This window comes from Sesamum indicum, linkage group LG6 (assembly GCF_026168435.1).
Source record: "Sesamum indicum cultivar Baizhima isolate 11 linkage group LG6, ASM2616843v1, whole genome shotgun sequence".
Lineage (NCBI taxonomy): Eukaryota > Viridiplantae > Streptophyta > Magnoliopsida > Lamiales > Pedaliaceae > Sesamum > Sesamum indicum.
The window spans coordinates 6,001,204-6,017,182 of NC_142662.1; the positions used below are offsets into that span (position 1 = coordinate 6,001,204).

The 15,979-nt window shown below is 35.3% G+C and overlaps 1 protein-coding gene and 1 pseudogene across 2 annotated transcripts; both read right to left on the bottom strand.

Annotated features, from left to right (window-relative positions):
- Positions 1-88: 88 nt before the first annotated feature.
- On the bottom strand, positions 89-1,759 carry LOC105164874 (uncharacterized). Its single transcript, XM_020694961.2, has 2 exons — positions 1,510-1,759; positions 89-871 (listed from the first exon to the last, which is right to left on the bottom strand). Exon 2 carries the CDS (start codon positions 867-869, stop codon positions 150-152), a length of 720 nt encoding a protein of 239 aa, XP_020550620.1. The 5' UTR covers positions 870-871; positions 1,510-1,759; the 3' UTR covers positions 89-149.
- An 11,961-nt stretch (positions 1,760-13,720) lies between these two features.
- LOC105165080 (serine decarboxylase-like) lies at positions 13,721-15,979 on the bottom strand (annotated as a pseudogene). Its single transcript, XR_016066023.1, has 6 exons — positions 15,862-15,979; positions 15,506-15,756; positions 15,157-15,391; positions 14,850-15,043; positions 14,481-14,617; positions 13,721-14,393 (listed from the first exon to the last, which is right to left on the bottom strand). The product of XR_016066023.1 is annotated as a serine decarboxylase-like (transcript).

Consider the following 15,979-nt stretch of genomic DNA (forward strand, 5'->3'; position numbering starts at 1 on the left):
CGAATTTATGCCAAAAGAAAACTTCTGAAGGATAGGTAGCATACCACTATACAGCGAATCAGTAAATTAAATCTAAACAAACAACATATAACTTGAAGAAAACTTGCCATTGTTAACTGAAATTTCCCAAAAAGAATCACACTAAGCTGTCAAAAATCAATGTTTAACCATTTGGTGTAATACACACAAGTACTAGGGGAGATAACCCCATCAGGTGTGCACAAACTAATTCGGGGACAAGCACCAAAACGGACCGTAGCAAATGCTCCTAACCTTGGACCCTTTCCGGCCCCTGCTCCATTCGCAAATCTATAACAAATTGTTCCAATAGGAATTGAATGATAATCTCCTAATCCAGTGCTCTTCACCTCTATGATATCATTGTCTAAAACCATCGAATTCAATATTTCTCCAACTTGTTGGCAAGAAATTTCAAATGTCACCACTCGATTCTTCTTCAGATCATTGTGGACTCCCTCCAAAATAGCAACCTTCTGCACACGTAGATACCTAAGGCACAACTGTTTAAGTATATTTATAAGTTCTTTGTCGAGGTTCCCATCAACGTACCATTCACCTCCACTTATTTCCTTAGAAGGTTCAAACTCAACTGACATGTAATGTTTCTTTCCCTTGTTTTGAATGTTTACCACCTCTTTGATCAATTTCTTGGCCAACAATGACTTGAGTGATTTATTGACAACATGATCAGTGAGCTTCGTCTCTTGTTTGATGTCTCTTGCCCAATTGCCCAAATCTTTTTTACCTTTGATCGAATCGAGGATTGCACGTTCAGCATCTATGAGACCTGGTGGACCTGTTTCCGGTCGTTTCCGCTTAAGGGAGGGACTTACAAGTGAGCGACTCATACCTGTCAAGAATGGTTATTAATATCAGGAGGAAATAACTCGTTGTAGCACTTAAATTCTTAAAATCTACAAAAGAAAATCATTAAAAAGAAACATAACTCTTCAAGAACATCAAAAAGTAAGACAATAATATCAAATTTGTAAAAAGTCTTCAACTTCAAACATTTCTCACAAAATACTTTTCCAGAAATATAAAAGATATCTGATAAGCTTCTAACCTGTAGTGGCTTGTAGCAAACATAGAACACAAACAAAATTTAGCAATTGGACCAAAATTCAACAATTTAGGAATTGAGATAACAATCAAGCAGATAGCATTTAGCAATTATTTAAACATTAGTAGGTTCAACAATATTGCAGCAATCTTCAGCATTTATTTCAGCGATTCACTAATATTTTCCCGAAATAATCTTTACCTACTTCAGCAATAATTGTAGTACTTTAAGCAAATACCACCATCCCACAAATGACGGGAATTTCAATAATTCCGGTCGACATAGGCAAACCCTCCATAGATATTCCATTTATTTCTTGTATGCACGTGAACATATCAACTATAATATAATTTTATAATAACAAATCGTGCTATTTACAAGTTTGTGAAGAAGAACAAAAACACAGAATTTGGGGAAAGAAATACCGTTGTGCTCAAATAGTTTACAGTCTTCTCACTGTAGCTATGGTGTGCAAAAGATCAGACTTTCGAGTAAATCTACAAAAATAGACTTTGATATCGAGAGCCCATGTCAGAGAAGATTTTGTTGTTCTATCGCCCAGATCAAGAAAAACCACAAAAGAATTCAAATTTGATTCAAGTTTGCTTGTGCCCAACGAAGAAAAGGCGCTAACGAGTTAGAATAGGGCATTAGATTCGATTTTTGGAAACTGTTATTATTTTTATTTTTAATAATGATGTTCTATTTGTTTTACATCTTGAGATAAACTGATATTATAAAACTCTAATTTTCAAATTATAACCATTAAGTTGTTACTATTATGTTTAGTAATAACTAGTAAATATAAATGCACCTCGTGCTGTATGCATAATTTTTAATTTTTTAATATTAATTTTTTATTCTTTCTCATCTTAAAATGATATATAAATAAGGAAAGATTTAAGTGATAACTCTCTAATTGTCACGATTTTATAGCGATTTAATCTTCCTTTTTAAGCCAAAACATTCATAATCATGTGATTTTATTGCATATTCAGCCAAAAGGTAAGATATGAGGCAAAGATGGCAAAAATCAAGTTAAAATCGGAATTGAAGGCATCAAAAAGGAAAAAGGAGATTACAATGCAATTTCTGCAGGATTAACTAAGCGTGCCCACGCTCAGTGGAGTGGTCAACTCGGGTGAAGAAGGAAAACGAGTGATTTCCGCAAGAGAAACAGGAATGAAGCGCTTAGATTTGGAAAGAATTCCTTAAAACATGTTATTTGTGATTTATTTACCTTTTTAGAGTTAATTATGTATTTATCCCCCATCTACGTCTAGATTCATATGAGACTTTTATTATAAATAAAGGGGGTCTTTTCATTTGAAGGGGCTTCGTTGTTCGTTAGAATTCAATAGAATACCTTATTTTCATTAGCTTATTTCACCCTCTTTCTTTTATTTTTAATTTATAATCGGAGTTAATGGAATTCCACTTTTTAGTGTGTTCTTCTATTAACATGTCTGGCTAAATTCCTCATTTTCTGGTTAAGGTATGGTGATTGCTTGATTTGTAATATGTTGTGAGATCTAATCTGCTCCTTTTACACTTGTTAAATGAATATTCATACTATTCGCTGTGCTTTAATTGCAAACGTCTCATCTATGAATGATTCGGCCGGTTGTTCATTATCAAGAAGGTTTGCTTAGCTAAATGGACTTTATAAATCCGTGTAATTGTTTATTTAGTTTAATGCTTAGTAGCAACGTAGCGTGATTAATTATGTCATAGTAATTAATTGTGTTATGGGGAATGCATGATCTAGTTTAAACGAATTATCCTCGTAGGAATTTGTTAATTAGAATCAGGCTTTTCTAATTCTTAATGTTGTTAATAGATTAAATCTTGTGGACGTTCCCAAGGTTGTCTGTTAATTAGGGATCTAGCCAACAATCGTACCTTGGCTAACGAAAAGGTAAGAAAAGGTGAGGTAGTTAGATCGTACCAACAACCATAACTGATTTATTTGTATACATAGTTTTATTTTTGCATGAATGATCAACTTTCAAGAATCAAACATGATCCTATCCTTAACCGGAAAATCTCTCTCTCGTATTTTCGTCAGGTAATTTCAATTATTTTCTAGCTTATTTAGTTTTTAAGTATTTCTTTTTATCATCAAATCTCCCCCCATTATTTTCTTTTTCCTCAAAGAAATCAACTTAAAGTCAGTCTCTGTGGAATCGACCCTACTTTCACTTTCACAAGTGTTGTAGGAATTATTTTTTGTGGTCTCGACACTCATCAAATTTTGGCGCCGTTGCTGGGGATTGGCGTTTTTAAGAAAATTTCTTTTCTTGTTACTTGATTTTTTTTTTTTTTTGTTACTTGGTGTAATACTATAATCTTCTTATACAGGTGAACTTGAATCCAATTCAAGATTGAGAAGACTGGACGGAGATTTCCAAAGGAAACCAAGCAACAAGTTGAAAGGATACCCACTTCTTCGGAGTCGTAGTTAGCACAAGAGATATTGAACACTTGAAGTGAACCATAGCACACAACCCAATTGCAATCATGTGGGCCAATACTCAACAGTTTGGGACTAGATACGACAATCCTCCGGTGAATGAGGTAATGCATCTTCCATTTATGATCGTTTTGATAAACTTTTGTCCCTTGTTGAAAGAGTTGTCGAAGAAGAATTCCAACAAATGAAGGCTTGTCGAATATGTAATTTTATAGCACATCCCACCGATTTGTGCCCTATGCTTCAAGAAGAAACCATCGAGCATGTCAATGTTGTTGGAGGACTATGATCCTTATTTCAACATGTACAATCCAGGAAGGACAGATTACCCAGTCTTAGCTACGTTTTGCAATTTCAAAACTGCCCACCACCTCTTCTGCCTAATCGCACACCTGGTCCATCTTTTGAAGACATGATAAAAGTACTAGTGACCAATACACAACAATTCCAACAGCAAACTCAGATGAGCATTCAGAATCTAGAGTCTCAAATCAGTCAATTGGCGTCATCTATTAGCAAATTGGAATCCCAAGGTAAATTACCTTCTCAGTCTGTTGTTGACCTTAAACACAATGCTGGTGTTTTTGTCCTTCGCAGTGAAAAAGAGTTGCAACCAAACATGGACTAAAATGGCACCAAGCATGCACATGACTAGTAAGGTGAACCAGATCAAAAGATGGAAATTTTTGAAAAGCAGACCAACAAGCCCAAAACAACCGACAGTGAATATCACAAGGCATTGATGGTCAAACCTCCATTACCGGAAGAATTTGCTAAAAAGGAAGAAGGGGAAACGAAGGGAACACTTGAAACTGTTAGCAAAATGGTGGTAAACATTTCATTGATCGATGCAATCAAAAGTACCTCACTATGCAAAGTTCCTCAAAGTCTCTGGTCCGAGAACTTATAAGAACAAAGCATTTTATGACAAAATAAGTTTAAGGAAGAATTCTCTCATGAACTTCAAAGTGTTCCTCGGTCCACACCATCTCTAGGTGCACTACGATGAAAAAGGAGTGGATTTAAAGTGCCCAACTTATTTAAGTTGAGGCACAATAATGTCTAGTCAAAAACATTAAAGAAAGACGCTATATGGGAGGTAACCCATGAAATTTCTACCTTTTTCTTCTTTTTCGTTTGATTTTAGTTTTAGTATTTTTATTCAAGTTTTGCAATACGTGCCTACGTGTAATAGAGCATCCAAATCTGTTTGGAAGGGCAAACCGGATAGATTTGCTTATTTCATTAAGCGTGCCCACGCTTAATGGGTCTTTCAAATCTATTTGGCTCACTTCACCAAAACAGATTTGAAGTTCCCATTAAGCGTGCCCACGCTTAGTCAAACTTCGTAGGCTATTATTCACTTCACCAACTTTCATTTACTTTCCTTTTTATTTATTTTTATAAAAAAAATTAGAAAATCAAAAAATCAAAAGAAAGAAGGAAATCAGTCAAAATCTTTTCACTTTTATTCACATATTTGACCAAGATTTTCTTTGACTTCATCTTCATCTTCATTAACTCTATCTCTCTCACTTTCTCTCACAACAACTTCACCTACCACCAAGATCTCTAGCTGTCCTATGAAACCCGTCAACTGGCACAACCACGCCAGAGATCCGCCACCACTGTCGCACTCCTTCTTACGTCGCCATCAGGCTCGCTGTTCACCGTTTGTTCTTCCAGCCGTCTCCTCTCTCACCGTTTCTGCTCCACCGTCTTCCCTCTCACCGCTTCTGTTTCGTCGTCTCGTCGCAGTCAACCGCCATTGTTGATCCACTATTGCTATTTTCGCCACTGCTTCGAGACCATCAGTGCACGGTTTTTCTACTTCTCTCATTCTTCACCTATTTTATTTTTCTGCTTTATTTTCCCTTCAGTTGACTTAGAATGAGTAGCTGAAAAATGAGCCGAGAAGAATGAACATCCTCCAGATCGGGACCTCGTCCCCGTAGCATACTTCCACCAGCGTACTTCCACCGGAAGTTGCCGCCACCATCTGCCACCAGCCCATCCACGCCATGAACTCTTCGCGGCATGCACTCAGGGGCGCTTCCTTAAACTCTCTCTCATTTTAATAATTAATCCTTGAGTTGCATGTCAATGTCCACATTGAGGACAATGTGAATTCTAAGTGTGGGGGTGTGGTTGTTGAGCTTATACTTGATAATTTTTTTGTTGATGTGCTTGGCGGTGGATGATTTTCTTTTGTGCTTGCTCAATGTGCTTGAAAAGATATTTTTGTGCTTGATGATTGATGGAAATGTGTTTGATCAAAACTTTTGAGGAATGAGCCTTGATGAAAAAATTTTCTTTTCTTTTTGACGTGAAATTTTTTTGGCAGATTTGTGGAAAAATTTGGCATGATAAATCCTTTTCAATTTTGGACTAATCTTGGCTTGATGGTGTTATGTGCAAAAAGAATACATGTTTTATGTTTGAGGATAATTCATAAATTGAAAACTTATTTTTACTAAAATGACTTGAGTTAAAATCTTTTGATATAAGATTAGTGGATTAAAACATACCTCGTGAGACTTTGAGCTGATATATCCATAAAAGAATCATTCTTTCTTGAGAGAATAACACTTTTATGGCTTTGTCTTCCTAGAACTTGCCTTGAACCACATTGAGGCCACACAAATGTGCATTTATTTGGATATGATAAAGGCATTAGAAACCAATTTCGACCTTCTTTAACCACCCAACACATTTTAACTGTAGAGAACCCCTTTGAGTATTTTTGACCTGTTTTGTTGATATAACCCATCATATACAAACCTATCCCGTCGTTTGATTAAACCATTGATTTTGACCCTTCCAAGAACTATTAGAGCATCAAGGGAAATGAGTGCCTAAAAGATATATCTCGAAATGAGTGTGGGGGTTTCAAAATTGTGGTCCTCTTTACTTTATGGGAGCCGACATCAATTTTCTTGTTCTATGCCTATCACAAAAAAAAATAGAGAGGAGAAAAGAAAAGAAAAAGGAAAAGGAAAATTCAAGTGGCAAAAAGAGAAAAAAGAAAGAAATTTTCTTGCAGCAAAAAAAAAAAAAAGAGAAAAAGTGAAAAAAAAATATTTGAACTCTCCAAAAGAAACAAGAAAGGCATAGTTCAAGGTATTGTCAGAAAAACCTTGAAGGTAGATGAGTAAACTTTGAGAGCTTTGAATTATTGTTCACTCAAATCTTTTGGTGCTCTGATTAGTTTCTTGGAATTTAACCTCGTTATCCTTTTATCCAGCCCCAAACCAAAGCCCCATTACAACCAAAATCAAATACCTTTTGATCCATATATGTGCATATTTCAAAATGGTGGAGATATGGTGTATAGACAAGCCTATGGTGAAGCATTGTCGTAGTAAGTGTCGAGAGATACACTTGAGCCATATATACACTTGAGAGAATGGAAAACGGAGAGAAATATTCCACTAGTTTTATACGATTGGTTTTGATAATGGTCATCACGTGAAAACTCGTTTGATACATGTTGAATTATCTTTTTCATAAAGTATGTCATTTACTTTGCACATGATTACAAATTGCCTTGAGTATGTTCGAAATTTGGAGGCAGTTTTTGAATGCATAATCCATCTTGATTTTGCTTGAAGACAAGCAAAAAGCTAAGTTTGGGGGTATTTGATAACTCAGCAATTGTCACGATTTTATAACGATTTATTCTTCCTTTTTAAGCCAAAACATTCTTAATCATGTGATTTTATTGCATATTCAGTCAAAAGAGAAGATATGAGGCAAAGATGGCAAAAATCAAGTTAAATTCGAAATTGAAGGCATCAAAAAGGAAAAAGGAGATTACAAGGCAATTTCTGCAGGATTCACTTAGCGTGCCCACGCTCAGTGGAGTGGTCAACTCGGGTGAAGAAGGAAAATAAGTGATTTCCGCAAGAGAAAAATGAATGAAGTGCTTAGATTTGGAAAGGATTCCTTAAAACATGTTATTTGTGATTTATTTACCTTTTTTAGAGTTAATTATGTATTTATCCCCCCCCCCCCCCGTCTAGATTTGTAGGAGACTTTTATTATAACTAAGGGGGGTCTCTTCATTTGAAGGGGGTTCATTTTTCGTTGGAATTTAATAGAATACTTTATTTTCATTAGCTTATTTCACCCTCTCTCTTTTATTTTTAATGGGCAAAAGACAATTTTCGTCCCACAGTTATAGGCCATTTTCGTTTTAGTCCCGTAAGTATCTAGGGTTTCAATTTGGTCCCGTAAAACTGAAAAATTCGCAATTTCAGTCTAAATTTCGCCAGAAAAAGTCACATGCGATGCATGTGACTTTTAAAATTGGGGGCTCGATCCTGATTGGCTGGAAAAACTGACGTGGCGCATATGTGGCGCATACGTGTAAATTTAAAAAAAAAAAAAAGACTGACGTGGATTTTTAATCCACGTCAGCTGCTGACTCGGATTTAAACACAAGAACAACACAAACAGACGGGGTTTCTCTCTTACATTGCAGCGTCTTCACCATTTTCACCCATTTCCCCCAAAATCAAGAAGAACCCTAGAACACCCAACAAAATTGAAGAGCAATGTCTACTGTAACAAGCACGACGGAATGCAACTGTGGAGTGGCAGCTGTGATGCGCACGTCATGGACGAACGGCAATCCGGGGAGGAGGTTTCTTTCATGTCGAAATTACAAGGTAAATTTCCTAATTTAATTTAAAGTTTTAGTTTTGAAAATAATATTTTGGTTTTCCATTTTGGCAGAGAGGAGGGTGTAGGTTTTTTTTATGGGAGGACCCACCAATGTGTGAAAGAGCTAGGGTGATTATTCCCGAATTGTTAAGAAAAATCAATGCTTTGGAAGGAGATGTTGAAGCCTTGCGCACGAGCAACCGATTTATGAGAAAGTTGATGATGATGGGCTCTCTCTGTTGTTTTTTAATTGTTTTTTTTTTTTTGTTTAGTTTGGTTGTAAAGTTTGTAATGAAATGTAAGCTTTTTTTTGGAATGAAATGAAAAGGCTGAACATCAGTTTTAATTTCCACAAAGTCTTTCCACAAAGTCTCAGTTTTTCCACAAAGTCTGTTGAAAATGCAATTTCCCCAATTTTAATTTCCTAATTAAAATTGCGATAGCGAAAACATCAAAACATTGCGATAGCAAAATTGTACGAAATGGACATAATGAAAATACTGTCATTGTCATTGTCATTGCGATAACTGGATTGTCAAAAACATCGTCATATACACCACTAGACAACAAAATACTGACTTGTCGCAAGCAAAAATCTGAAATTGTATATAACGTTGAACAAAATACAACCATTGTCAAAAACATCGTCATATACACCACTAGACAACAAAAATATCGTCGTATACATCACTTGTTTAACTTTAGAAACTTTTGCCTTCCTTCTTTCAATATTGCTTCACTTGCTTCAGTTTGTGGCCTCGTAGAAAATGACGGCAATATTTGTCTTCCTCTAAAAGGTGGAGGTGCACGGATTGTGACTCTTGATTGCAAAGTTGTCCCTGGATTGTTCATGTGTAATTGCTCAAACATCGATGGTCCAGGCATGAACACTGGTAGAGGGGGTACAGGTGCAGGTTGCATCTGATCTTGAGTCAAGCATGCTTCAGGTTGCTCATCTTCACCCTCAACTCCCTCATAATCGCTATCTACCAAGTCATCTCCCTCAACACCCTCACCCTCACCTTCAGCACCCGCACCCTCACCTTCAGCACCCTCACCCTCACCTTCATTCACTTCAGCCCCCAAAAAAGTAAAGGGCTCCTCACCCCCCTCACCCATTTCAGTTTCAGCAACCCCTGTCCCCTCCTCAACAATCTGTGCAACCCCTTCACCCTCCTCAACCATCTCAACAGCCCCTTCACCCAAAATAACTTCAACATAAATCATCATCTCTCTATCATTCTTCCTAATTCTCCTCCATGCCCTCATCATATCACATTATCAATCAACAACTTAAAGCCTTTATTCACAATTATGTAAAATGCCCTATCCTTTCCTAACCCAAGACTATCACAAAACAGGTTTAGAGTTTCAATATTGATCTCTTGGGGTGATACATAATCGTATTTAGACACCCTACCCCCCACATACACAGCTTCAGGTATATGTCTAGCCACACCATTATAATGTAGAGATAGTGTTATGGAATCAGTGTCGGGGTTTGTTTAAAACACAAAAAAAACACAAAGCAACAAAAGCAGGTTCAGTTGTAGGGGACCACACCATTAAAAATATAAAACAAACAAATAAAAGCACCATGCTCGACAGTTGGCCGACAATGACAAAACACAAATAATAAAAAACCCGACAAGGGTCCACAAAGAAGATAATAAACAAAAATAACCCGGCAAGGGTCCACATAAACAACAATTAACAAAACCCGGCAAGGGTCAATTTATCTCTATAAAAAACGAGAAGTGAAAATGGAGAATACTTACGGTATTGAGGAGGAGGCATATTCATATGCCTATCCTGCCGAACGAACACCATTTTCGCTCCAAAGTGGCTTGATCTTGTTCGTCTTCACAAATGGTGGGGAGTAAATAGGTCTTCGCAGCTTGGGTTCGAAGGAGATTAGGGAAATTAGGGCTCAAGTTCGAAAGAATTGGGTGAATTAGGAATCGGGTTTGAAGGAGTTAGGGCGCGGGTTTGAAAGAATTAGGAGAATTAGGGAAAATCTTTGCCAGATGTTGTGTTTAAATCCGAGTCAGCAGCTGACGTGGATTAAAAATCCACGTCAGTCTTTTTTTTTTTTTTAAAATTTACACGTATGCGCCACATATGCGCCACGTCAGTTTTTCCAGCCAATCAGGATCGAGCCCCCAATTTTAAAAGTCACATGCATCGCATGTGACTTTTTCCGGCGACCCACAAAATTTTTCGGCAAAATTTGGACTGAAATTGCGAATTTTTCAGTTTTACGGGACCAAATTGAAACCCTAGATACTTACGGGACTAAAACGAAAATGGCCTATAACTGTGGGACGAAAATTATCTTTTGCCCATTTTTAATTTATAACCGGAGTTAATGGAATTTCACTTTTTAGTGTATTCTTCTATTAACATGTATGGTTAAATTCCTTATTTTCTGGTTAAGATATGGTGATTGCTTGATTCGTAATATGTTGTGAGATCTCATATGCTCCTTTTACACTTGTTAAATGAATATTCATGTTATTCTCTGTGCTTTAATTACAAACGTCTGATTTATGAAGATTCGGCCGGTTGTTCGTTATCAAGAAGGTTTGCTTAGCTAATTGGACTTTATAAATCCGTATAATTATTTATTTAGTTCAATACTTAGTAGCAATGTAGCGTGATTAATTATGTCAAAGTAATTAGTTGTGTTATGGAGAATGCATGATCTAGTTTAAATGAATTATCCTCGTAGGAATTTATTAATTAGAATCAGGCTTTTCTAATTCTTAATACTGTTAATAGATTAAATTTTGTGGACGTTCCCAGGGTTGTCTGTTAATTAGGGATCTAGCCAACGGTCGTACCTTGGCTGACGAAAAGGTAAAAAAAGGTGAGGTTGTTAGGTCGTACCAACAACCATAATTGATTTATTTGTTTACATAGTGTTATTTTTGCATCAATGATCAACTCGCAAGAATCAAGCATGATCCTGGCCTTAACCGGAAAATCTCTCTCTCATATCTTCGTCAGATAATTTCAATTGTTTTCTAGCTTATTTAATTTTTAAGTATTTCTTTTTATCATCAAATCTCCCCCTATTATTTTCTTTTTCCTCAAAGAAATCAACTTAAAGTCAGTCTTTGTGGAATCGACCCTACTCCCACTTTCACAAGTGTTGTAGGAATTATTTTTTGTGGTCTCGACACCCATCATTAAGTGAAAAAAATTTATTGAAAATATTGATATCAAACCTACATTATTAAAATTGAGTTCCAATTGAATATTTATACATTTGGCTTTTTAAATGGACTATGGAGATTAATTTTAATCATACGATGAGAAGTTATAAAAAAGTTCTTTTAAAAATATTTTTAAATAATGTAAAAGTTTTTAAACGTATATATAGAACTTTCTTAAAAAAAATTAGAAAATAAGGGAAAAAAATTTCTTAAAATTTCTCTAATTTTTTATATTTATCTAAAATTTTATATCCACAAACTTCCACATATATATAAAATTTTCAATTTATTTTAACATTCATAACTTTATGCTATATTTAGTGCTTTTAATATAATATCTTTGTAGAACCCTGCAAAACATGCCATTTTGGAAGTTGTTCATATATGTACATTTCTCGTGATATTTACTAAAAAATAAAGAAAATATTTTAAATATTCTATCCGTTCAAGAAATTTAAAATTAAAAAATATTGAGCAATGTACTTAGTGTAAGAGAAGGTGATATCATTCATTTTCAATTGACTTGGATATCAATTTAATTATTAATGAGAGTAAGATGAGGAAATCAATTCTTTCAAAATTTGTATATGTATATTTTACCTTAATTTATTAAACTTGTTTTGGCTTTAGAAAAGTTACATTGATATTTGACATAGTTTTCATAAAAGAAAAGAAACTATTATGAAGGATTAGAATACATGAAACTTAAAAGAAGTTTTGCGATTTTGTCCCACAAATCAACATTTATCTATACTATATATTATTGAAGAGGGCTCTTTGGATGTCCAAAAAATTTGGTTTGCCATTTTTTAATTTTAAAATTTTATACTAATTAATTTTTAATTTTTTTATTTATACTGAAAAGCGTCCTATTGGTGTTTTCAATTATATGATCTGTCAATTTTTTTATTTTTTTTAATATTTTGTCTTTTTTTTTTCTATTTTTCTACATATACTAGTACTATATATATTGTTTTTTTGAAAGCTAGTACTATATATAATTGAAGAGAATGAATCTAGAGTCTTATAGTTTTTTGATTTGTCATTTTTATTTTAGAACTTATTTATTTATCATACTTTTCATGTTTAATTTACTATTTATTCCCCCCTTATTATCCTTCATCCATATTTTTCTTTTTATATGGATTTTCGTTTACTCATTTATTCTCTCCATTTTAGTTTACTCAATTACATTTTGATAATAAACTAGCTAGTATTCAATAAAAGTATTATTGTATTTGCATATGAATTGAGTCTATATCTCCAACTAATAATACTAATGATGCAAGAAGTATTAGTCTAATTTGAATTATTTATTTTGAAACTTTAAATTATAAAAATTAATTTTAAAAAATCCACCATATCTTTCGGAGAATTGTTTAATTATTAATAAAAGTACTTTTAGATATATATGCTTATTTATAAGATATTTATTTGTTTAATCAATTAACTCTTTCAGTAATTTTTTTTTCATATATATTTAACATTGATGTCACAAAAATACAAAGCTCGAGAAAGAACCCAAAGACAAAAGAGGCCCAAGAAGGAGGCAAGGCTACAACCACGTGGATAAGTTTCAGTCAAACAACTGGGTGGAAGGGCAATCTCCTTACCCCGGAGGATCCCTAAAACTTTAGGAGGATGTTTGATCTATCTCAACCACCTCTTGAAAATGAAGGAGGCCTAATCCTGGAAGGAGTCCTACTTGTTGGGGAGACTTAACGACTAGAAATCCAAGTTGGAGGTTGAGGGGATCCCCCAATAGCTAGAGTCTATTTTCTTAACTCTTACAGGCAAAAATCTTGTTACTTATAACACTGTGGTACTAATGTGTTATTCTCTATTTCGCTTACTCAATCTTAATTATTATTTATATTACAGTTTACTCATTTGAGTATTAAAATACTAACGTATTTTTTTTATAGGTAATCTCCTTCCAAAGATTTGTGAAAAATTAGGCCCAAAATCTCATATTGTCTTACCCCAATGACCAATATTTTGCTCACATCTCCAATCAATTTATTTTATCAATTTTCATCATTAATTTTATTTTTCTTATTAAATTTGAAAAAAATATAATAAAATTTTAAATTATACACACATCAAAATATGACTCGATGGATGCTACATTTACGTCCAATTGCTACTTTAGACCCTTTTCCGGTCCTAAACAAGACAAATCATGAGTTATTGCCACTCTCTCACCATGGGCTTGATTAAAAATTCGGGGCTAAATTGATAAGGGGAAAAAAATCAAACATGTACAATACATTTGGAGAATATAAAAGCCATTTTATTCTTAAGTCGACCATGAAACGTTCAAGCACAATACAATGTAAGACGCACAATTACCCTAAGATACAGATCAATTCATTCACTTTTTAAGTTTTACGCATGAACTGAACAAACACAGTTGCAAATCCCTATATCCTTAGCAAGATAATGGGGCTAGCTGTAGTTTCCCATACCAAATATTCCGTTTTTGAAGTAGATCATAGAGGAAATGATCCAACATTTCAACGGTGACATGGGGCATTATGACAACATGAGCCATGTTACCTAGACACTGTAGTTGCCAGTGGCGAATGAACTCGCTGTCTGGAGGTCGCTCAAAAACGACAGTGATGCTCATCTCATTAAGCATCGAATTTATTCCTGCCTTCTTAAGACGATCTCTCAAGTACCGAGAGTTTATCAAGCATTTTTCAACATCTTCTTCAAGCCCCTTCTGACCTTTTATGTTTAACACGTACCAGAGGAAGATCGGTGAATGCCCATTTCGACTACCAGCAATTGTTGTATCAACCGTGGCGATGTACTCGATACTTGTCGAGAGAATGTCAATATATCTTTTCCTTGTTAGCAGCACACCACAAGGCATAGGGCAACCTAAAAACTTGTGGCCCGAGATACTCACACTTCCAATAGGCTTCTTGAACGTAAATTTTGGTGCCTATCATTGATCAATGATGCATCAACCTGCTTAACTAACATGATATGTGCTTGAATTAAGATTGAAGAATGAAAACGCGTTCACTACCTGCTTAAGGAAAGGGACGACGAAGCCAGATATTGCTGCATCACAATGAATGTAAAATTGATCGCGTGAGAAGCCGCAGTCTTCCAATGTCTGTACAACTAGATCGAGGTCATCGGTAGCTCCTTTGAAAGTAGTCCCTAGAAGTCGAAAAGTACATACAAAAAAAATTTCAAATTGATTTACTAAAGATTGTGCAATTTCTTAGCGCCTATATATAGCTTTATACATATGACCAGAACAATTACAATCATCTATGTATGATGGTTCTGTTTATACGTATGCGGATCCATCATGTCGACAATTGTAATTGCCCTTGCTACTGTCGTGGAGTCCAGTGCGGAGAAAATTTGAAATAAAAGGAACTCATGCCTATATTGATGTTGATGATAGCTGGTCTATCCTTGTTGATAAGCAATTTGTCTCTAAGGTCATTACAGTCCATTTTGCCGGTTGCTAAGCTTGCTATTGTCTCACAGTCCATTCTATACATTCTTGCAATCTTGAACATAGAATAGTGTGATTCTTGAGACGTGTACAAAATCCCATTTGGCAGTAATTCTCGCCTGTCACAGATATAAATATATATATAAATGGAGGGTTAATTCTTTTTCTACAAATATAAATAAACATTAATCATGAATTGTATATAAATATTGGGAAAGAAATACAGACTAACCCCATCAGAATGCCATGAAGATTGCCTTCAGTGCCACCATTGGTGACATAGCCCCAGTATTCGTCCTTGTCGATTCCCCATAATTGAGCAAACCAATCTAAAACGCCTACCTCAAACTTTTTCGAGTGCAGACCATGGTCGCTCTCCTTGAACGGATCACCAACGTTGTTTATGTTGAACTGCAAAAGCGTTGATAAAGCCAGATAATGCTCGCAATTATGGTTTGCTGGATAACCTACATGCAAGAAGAAAAAAAGTAGCCAGATTGGTACAAGTTCAGAATTAATATATGTATATATAAATATGAAAAATCTTGTCATTTGGTAACTATTAAGTATCGTCATTTTACCAAGGTAGTAGCTGACTCTTTCTCGGAGATGCTCTTGGAATTCTGTCACTGTTTTGGACAAGCGATCAACTCTCTCTACAGCACACTCTTCATTGTTTGGTTCCTCCACGGCAAAACCCTCTCCCTTCTTCTCTTCCGCCATGGCTTGATGATCATCATAATCAGAGGGCTCTTCTCCGTTAATAGCCTTCTGGTTGAAGTTATTAGCTGACAACTGGGCTGCCATAGAATTCGACAACAACTACAAAACTCTGCATGAAACATGCACAGTTAGAAAGTCAACCGAAAGAGGAAGAAGACATTGAGTGCGTGTTCAAATGTTTGTGTGTGCATTTCTACGCCCATTCTCCACCTACCTTTCGTCCGGCTGTGAGACAGGATTGCAAGTGGCAAGTTTTGCCCGCGGGGATGATTTTGCATCTTAACCTCACATTATTATAGGCCAGAAGGCTTGTGGACCGTGCGGTGTGTAGT

Bases quoted from the DNA above. Each gene is read 5' to 3' on its own strand.
- LOC105164874 (XM_020694961.2), bottom strand. From the start codon at position 869: ATGAGTCGCTCACTTGTAAGTCCCTCCCTTAAGCGGAAACGACCGGAA.